General features: G+C 36.7%; 1 protein-coding gene across 2 annotated transcripts; it reads right to left on the bottom strand.

Annotated features, from left to right (window-relative positions):
* Positions 1 to 1,470: 1,470 nt before the first annotated feature.
* On the bottom strand, positions 1,471 to 6,579 carry LOC104226634 (nuclear intron maturase 2, mitochondrial). 2 transcript variants are annotated; one of them, XR_710884.2, is made up of 3 exons: positions 4,118 to 6,579; positions 2,358 to 2,526; positions 1,471 to 1,651 (listed from the first exon to the last, which is right to left on the bottom strand). XR_710884.2 is itself a non-coding variant. In XM_070155493.1 (2 exons), exon 2 carries the CDS (start codon positions 6,385 to 6,387, stop codon positions 4,219 to 4,221), a length of 2,169 nt encoding a protein of 722 aa, XP_070011594.1. In that variant the 5' UTR covers positions 6,388 to 6,401; positions 6,491 to 6,577; the 3' UTR covers positions 4,071 to 4,218. The 2 variants fall into 2 exon arrangements, 1 of the variants encoding a protein (XP_070011594.1); XM_070155493.1 differs by lacking the exons at positions 1,471 to 1,651; positions 2,358 to 2,526 and having other exon boundaries at positions 4,071 to 6,401; positions 6,491 to 6,577.
* Between the last annotated feature and the right edge of the window lie 1,609 nt (positions 6,580 to 8,188).

Here is an 8,188-nt window from a genome sequence, read left to right as displayed (position 1 = left end):
GTTTAAAAATAATAATGAATTAGATTTTTCCTTGGGTCTTGGAAGAAAACAGTTACAAGCCAATAAGTAATTAAACTCAAAATCCTAATTCTCAACCTATTATGCTACTCCAGTTGAAACTAAATTATTTTCAGCATATTCACTAGCAAGACACAAGGTATTCTAGCATTTATGAGTAGCAAACTTCAATGTATTGAATATGTATTTGGATTTATCATGTTGAATATTTAATCTTCTATAGACTTTATTCTTAATTTGGACCCAGCTTCGTTAATATCTTTCTACTCGTGTGATTTATGTTTTCTTTGTCTTTGCTTAGTTTCTTTTACGTTGCTGTAGAATGATTGATGGATCTATACTCTGGCCACCTTTCATGTTTTCTTAATGCATAACCCTTTAAACAGTAAAAATGCCCCATAAAATTGCATATGTTATTGCATTCTACTTCTACTAGTGACTTTTATATGACATTAAAAAAAATCCAAAAATTAACCGAACCCTATCGATACCGAAGAGAAACCGACATGATTGAGACTATTTTGAAAAGTTTGATTTTGGTTATACATAATAGAATAACTGAAAAATTAGTATGATATAAATTTTATAAAATAACCGGCTGAACCGAACCATTAACACCCCGTCACTAGGTCTCGAAGAACAAAAACTAAATAGGGAGTCAAATTGGTGTACCCAACCTATAAAACATCAATTTATAGCTAAATTTGCTAACATAACTGCTTCTCTTTTTTTCTTTTTTTAGGGGGTCTCTCTCTTCCCACTCTAACTGGTACTTGAAACAGGAAATGAGAAATCCAAATTTTGGCACTGAAATTTCCTAAACCCTTGTCACATTTGCTAAAATGAATGGTTTGATGAATTGCCAGGAAGTTTCCTTATGCAGTCAACTATCCATTCTGTAGTACTTTTTTTTTTTTTTTTTTTGTGGTAATTATATTACTCCTCTTCAGTATATATAAGTAGAAGTTCACAATAGCACATGAAAAACAGCAAAACAGGTTAAAATTCCAAAATAATGTGGCATTGCTCTTTCTTTTCCCTCCCACTTTGCTGCTTATTCTTACTATTTATTTCTACACATTGTTACCTGAGTTCCCCACCAGTAGTAGACTTGATCAACTCAACCTGCAAAAAGTGCTCAGATGAGTCAGCAGACTTTAACTACAACTTCTGTGTTGCTTCACTCCAAGTAATTCCTGTAACTCATGTTACCAACTTACAAGGAATAGGAATCATAGCAATGGAGCTGGCTCTAGAAAATGCGACACACACGATTTCAACCATTGAGAAGTTGCTTAACAGCGAAGAGTTCGATCCTTTTGCTATGGACTCCTTAAGAGATTGCTTGGAACTTTACGCAGATGCCATTGCCATGTTGGTGGATGCTTTTGGCGCGTTCTTGTCTAAGCATTTTAATACAGCAAATGTACTAATGAGGACAGTTATGGACGCGACATCAACGTGTGATGAAGAGTTCACTGAGAAGAAAGGAGAGTTGGCACCACTAGCAAAGGAGAACTACAATCTTTACCAATTGAGTGACATATCCTGGTGCATCATTAAGCAAGTTTCCTCCGTCCCTTCTGATCTACCTAATGTATCTTCTTAAGATTCGGCAACTACCAGTTGTGTACTGCATGGGACATCAAAGAGTTGCTTATAGTTCTTGTAGAAATACTAATCAGCAAGTCTTGTTGCCCCTGTTCCCCCTTTTCCTTTCCCCTAACAAGCGTACTTGCACATTATATGTAGTTAAAAACATTACATAAATTAGAGGTCAAATAAAGGAGAACTCGGGAAGAAGACAACAAATATGTAACCAAAACAGAACTATGTAATCAAGTATGAATTATACTGCTGATGAAACATACAATTGCGACAAAGACAGAGTGCAAGGTTTTGTTAGCAAGAAAATTTAGTCAAAGCAGAAGTAAATGTAACTGGGGTATATGGCCTTCAGTGTTTAAACAAAAAGAAACATTTGCTAGTCCATTAATCAGAAAAGCATACACCATCAGAACATTTCCACAATGTTAAATTACCAAACACTATGACAAAACTTAAGGCAGGGTATTCTTGCATTCATAAAGATATATTGTCGAAAGACCATCAATGAACTGCCTGAGACACGAAGATGAACTAAATAATGCAAGGAACTGTACGGATCAGTAGGTACTAACAGTGGTCCAAGCTGGTGTGGCTTCTCAGAGCCTTCTCAGAGCAAATTTCATTGGAATTTTTTCCCCATAATTAGGGGATAATCACAACCTAACAGATGAAGACAGAACAAGTGAAAACTAGCATAGAAAATTAAGCTACGAGCAAAGATCTAAACTTACGATATTCTCTTCACTAGAAGGTGACTGCAGATTAGTTCCCAAGACATGCGCCGATATAGATATGTAGGGGGGATAAACAAACTAAACCGCCTAAAAAAGCAGAATGACCTCCAATGTCTATCTCCTTCTTCTTCTTTGATAATCATTAGGTCTCTCATTTGCACCTGCACTGAATGATGTACAACAGGTCCTTTTTTTAATAGCATATATTTAATTGAAAATGGTAAAAGAATGTTTTAGCTTCTCATTTTTTGGGGTAGTGATTGGCCAGTGATTCGACGCAGACTTAAGGTAGAATGTTTTAGCTTCTCATTTTTTGTGGTAGCGATTGGCCAGTGATTCGACGCAGACTTAAGGTGCAATAAATCTCGCTATAACATATTTTAAGCATCCCATTTGACCGATACAGGATAAGCAGATTTTCAGATGTACTAATTTAAATCGTACCCGACAATCACAGGAAATCAGGGAATAAAGATTATAGAAAGGATGAAGGAAACAGTTCTTCAAGACCCTAACTGTGTCTTTAAACAAGAGAATAACCATTTGAAAACCATTTAGGTGTCTGGACATGAACATTTTCGTAATTTTGGAAGTTTTTAAAAAAGCCCTGTTTTGCTAAAGCTTTTACAAAAAGATTCATGCTAAATAATTTTTGGGCGGAGAAGTGCTTTGAGGCACTTTTTGAACCATAAATCTTCTTCCCCTCACCAAACTTCAAAAAGCTAAAACTATCGACACATTCTCTTGCACAAACTCTTTTCTCCAAAAGAGATTATCAAAAACCTTTTTCCAAAAACTATCCAAACTTCTTTAGCTTTTCAAAATAAAAGTGCTGAAAAGACAAAAACTGAACACTAAAGTGGTTGATTTTCATAAAACGAAATAAAGAAACAATCTGCTCCATCCTTCCAGTATTTAGGCCACAATGGTATTTAAGTAGAAGAACTTCGATCATAAAAGCAGTTACTGAAAATCTGAAAAAGAAAAAACAACACTCCTCCAGTGTTAGAAAATAAGATGTTTGATCCAATAGACTAAATACAGCGCATAAGAAAGAGGCTTCAAGTTTAACAACTCAGTTTGCAGAAAAAGTATCATTACTAGGCAGAGAAAATGAATTATTGGTTCCCACAAATAAAAGATGCTTGCATTAGAAAATCTCTATATCAAGTACAATGATGGTACCAACCAGGAAAAACACCAATGACAAAACAGTGGATGTTTACTCAGAAAATGTCCAACTAAATATAACTTATAAGAGCCAAACATTGCCTAGGCACACAAAAATATCTGCACATGGACATTAAAGTTTGCCAACCATTGTCCACATACTAAAAAGATTCCATTCTCTTTGCATAATTGCAATGGAAGTAACAAAGACGCTAACTGGTCGGTTCTTATTACTAAGATCAATGCCAATACATAGTAAATATATATCACAAGGGATTTGATTGTTCTTGAAGAATCATTTGATCAATATGGTAGCTAATTCAAACAATATAATATGTTTAAAGAGAAAGGTAAAAGTATTTTGTTAAACCATTTCTCAGGTTCTTTCTTTTCCCATTTATTTCACTCCTTTCTCCGGGAGAAATATAGGGTATTCGGTTGCAGACAAGTTCATAGGCTATTATGAATACATAAGCAGCATAACAATATAAACTTTGCTTGTAGAAGCTGACGCTGAAGCTTAAACAGAAAAACCAGAGATGGAGAACAGGAAAACAATCTCAATTTATATAATCGGATATACTTACATACAAGCTGGTATTCTTTGCTTGGTAACACAAGTTTGTAGAGTACAATAAATCTTTGGCAAAAAATTGTCTAAAAGACTTCCAAAAAGTACTAATCTCGCTTAAACTTCAGCTGCATGAACCCCTTCTTCATCGTCTTCATCACTTTCATTTCTTTCATTATCTTTTTCCTCACCTGTGCCTAATAACAAACTTTTCTGTTCTACTGGAACAGCGTTTCTTTTGTAGTTCCAAACAAGCATTGAAATGTAATCCTGAGGTGAAATCAGACCTTGTTCTTTAAGAAAGTTCTGTTGCTCATCCAGAGTTTTTCGGTCACTCAGCTTTATATATTCAAGCAGTGCCTTCTCATGATCAGGCCTCCAAGCCATTGGAAAAGGGGTATAATCAGTTTCAGGTACGAGGGACATACGGGTATACATGAGACCATCAATTGATTCCACCAGACCCATCCTCAGCAAATTATGGTATTCTGGTGATTGTCCTTTTTTCTCCTTCAGAGGACGACTTAGAGTCCTAGAACCAATCTTGTAAACCTTTGCCCGTGACCGAAGCTTATATTTTGCAGCATAGAGCTTAGCAAGTGAACCTCTAATGATATAAGAACAAAAATTAACAATCTTTTTTCTATTATCAGCATATCTGAACCACTCCACCATTGTGGCCAAAAGCTTATTCATCTGAGCATTTGTATGGGCTTGAGTAGCATGAAACATTCTAAAACACGGCTGTGGATCTGGATCCCTGTCTCCCTTGAGAAAGTTCAACTTTCTAAATTGTTTAATGCATTGTTTCAGGCTAGCTGTGACAGACAACAGTGTCCCTACACCCTTTTCACTAATGATTTTCCCACCAGTAGCAGTATATCTGAGTGTGGGATAGACTACTCTACGGCACAATACATGATCAAGAAACATAATACCTTTTGTTATGTGTTCAATAGGAAGGCTCTCATTATCAAGCTTGAGCATGTATTTCTGATCACAGAACTCAATCAACTGCTTTCTTAGTGTTGCGGCATCTGCTCTTGGTCCCCTTACCCCTATTAGAATGTGACCACCAAAACGGATGTAGTCAATCTTCCTGGTCTTGTCAGGCCCACTCGTAGGAACAAATTCGGGCCAAGAAGTATTTCCTTGTTCTACTTCCCCTTCCGGACTATTCCAAATAACATCATTCTTTGAGGGCCGATAAAACTCCTGGATCTTACCTTCCATCCAGCGGTCCAACTCATCAAGGCAAACATTAGCCAAAAGCGGACTGAGTATACCACAATGACCCCATGAAGGAACTTTCGCGGCCTCCTCTGGAGCAAACCCAAAGAACGATTCCAGCCAATATGGATCAGGCTTCGGCTCATCATCTGCTAGGACTCTCTTTTTCTGATACTTTCTTTTCGTCTTCTTCTTTTTCTCGCCATCATCAGGTCTGCTAGTTACAACAGGAGTAGTTAACGCAGCCTTTATCAAATCAACTACCTTCTTATCACGTACATCCCTCATCAGCGCACTAATCACCATCCCAACCTTCATCCCGTCCAAAACCGTACTTAAATCTCCCTTTATATACCACAAATACCCCGCAAAACTTCTCCTAATAACCCTCAAAGCCGTGTGCGCAGTCCTTCCAGGTCGAAAAGCGAATGACTTTTGCGAAAACCGAGCCTCATAAACTGGCTCCAGTATCATAAACAGCACTTCCTGAACAACCCTATCTTGAAACGGGCTCGGCTGTGTCGTAGTCAAGATAGCTTTAATCTTCCTCTTCGACAGCGACTCATAATCCGTCTTATCCCTCGGAGACTTAATGAAAAACTCCAACCTAGCCCCCCACTTAAACCTATTATCAAGAACTGCATTTCTCAAGGCCAACAAATCCTCAAGTGCTGAACGCGTTATCGCGCTCCGGGGCATATACGCACCCGTATCATCAGCAGAAACCTTTTGATAAGCCAATACCCACAATTCAAATCTCCTTAAATAATCAGTTAAATTAGTCACTGTTTTATCGGATTCTCGAAAACTATCAATCCACATTCTACAACAAAGTGATATACCATCTTCTTTCATTAAGGTGGCCGGATCATTCGGGTCCGGTGCTCTCCTATTATTGTATGTGGAAGTGTACATATATGCACTAAATACAGTGAACACATTATTTCTAGGGTTACAAATATTCAATTGTGGGATAAATAAAGCACTAATTTTTGGTGAAAAAACTGAAGTAATTTTCAGTACCCGGTGACTGGAAATTACTATACGTTGATGCATCAGATATTTTGCATCTGTACGAGAAAATTCTTCGAATAGTTATTCAAAACTTAAGTTGAACTGAAAATTTGAACGAAATTTGAAGACAAAATTGAGGTCTTACCATATATCCCTGAGAATGAATGTGAAAGTGTCAGCCTGTAAGGGAAAATGGGAAAACAGAAAACCCTTAAACCCTATTACTGAACCCTAAACGGTTTTTTGATCCACGAGCTATTTCGGTTTAAATTTGGATTCAAATCGGGTTATCTCACCAGTTATTCGGATCCAATAATGAGGTCCATTTTTGTAGAAATAGCACCATTGATCACTTTTAGATCATGTTTTTCAAAAATAGCCACTGTCATGAAGTTTCAGGGGGATTTGCATCTATACCCTTTTGGCCACCTTTTAACTTATACCCGCTTTGCAAAAAAAATTGCAAGCGTACCCACTTTTCGCGTAACTTCAGGCATACGGGCCTGAAGTAGCAAAAATTTATGTCTGAAGTTTGAACTTCAGAATTTTTTGCCGGAATTTTGGCCTGACTTGCAAAGGCAATCACACAAATTTCAGTTCATAAGCAAGGGCAAACTTCAGTTCAATTGTTTATGTCTGAAGTTTGAACTTCATAATTTTTTGCCTGAAGTTTAGCCTTATCAAATCAAAACTTCAGATATTTTTGCCTGAAGTTTGGCCTGACTTGCAAAGGCAATCACGCAAATTTCAGTTCAAAAGCAAGGGCAAACTTCAGTTCAATTGTGTACTTCAGATATTTTTCTATGAACTTCAGTCATTTTGATATAAATTTCAGATATTTTGACATAAACTTCAGACATTTGGTTATGAACTTCAGATATTTGACTAAGATTGTCAAACATATGGGGTATATACTTCAGATACTAAAGTATAAACTTAAGACATTTGAGTCTGAAGTTAGATGCTGCTATTGGTTATCCTCTTCTTCCATGGCTTATTACACCATATGAAGGTGACGACATCTCAGATGCGATGTTGGATTTCAATGCATTGCGTAAGACTCCAAGGTCAGTTGCGGTGAAAGCTTTTGCGCTATTGAAAGGAGTTTGAGAATCCTTAATAAGGTTATGTGGAAACCTGATAAACAGAAACTCCCAAGTATCATTCTCGTGTGTTGTTGGCTTCATAATATTATCATCGATTGTGGAGACCGATTACATCCTGACGTTGCCTTATCTGGTCGTCATGACCCAGGATATGAGGGAAGATGACGGTTTTGTTCTTGCATATTGACATGAACTAAGAGATACAGTTCAACGTGCACTCTCAAGATCCTAAATTGGGGAACTCATCAGAAAAGAAGATGAGGAAGAAAGGAACGCATAGGTCAGGAAAAAGAGGCGGAGGCGTCTAAAGTTGTTAAAATTAGGGTATAGGTTAAATAATTTTAAAAATATGGGTATATGTTAAATGGGGGCGGCCAAATAGGGCGCCCAGTGCAATTTTTGCGAAGTTTTACATATGAAATTTGAAACTTCACAAATATAATTATTTTTCAATTACTAATAAATGGTTAGTTGTGAATTTTACCCATCTATATTGGGTCTCAATCCAGTCTGTTGTTATCAAATGACTTACGCCATTTATTTTTCAAGATGAGTATAAGTAGATTAAACGAATCATTTTAATTTATAGAGTTTAGTAGTTAATTAAAGAGAATGCAAACAAATATAAGGAAACTGTTTTAAGAAATATTCATGTCAAGTTAACTTTAAACAAGAAATTAAAATTTGTTGGAACTAAAATAAGAAATTCACGTCTTTCTCTTCTTTTTTTGGGGGGG

Source organism: Nicotiana sylvestris, chromosome 8 (genome assembly GCF_000393655.2).
Source record: "Nicotiana sylvestris chromosome 8, ASM39365v2, whole genome shotgun sequence".
Taxonomy (NCBI): Eukaryota; Viridiplantae; Streptophyta; class Magnoliopsida; order Solanales; family Solanaceae; genus Nicotiana; species Nicotiana sylvestris.
This window is presented reverse-complemented; position numbering and strand designations above follow the sequence as displayed.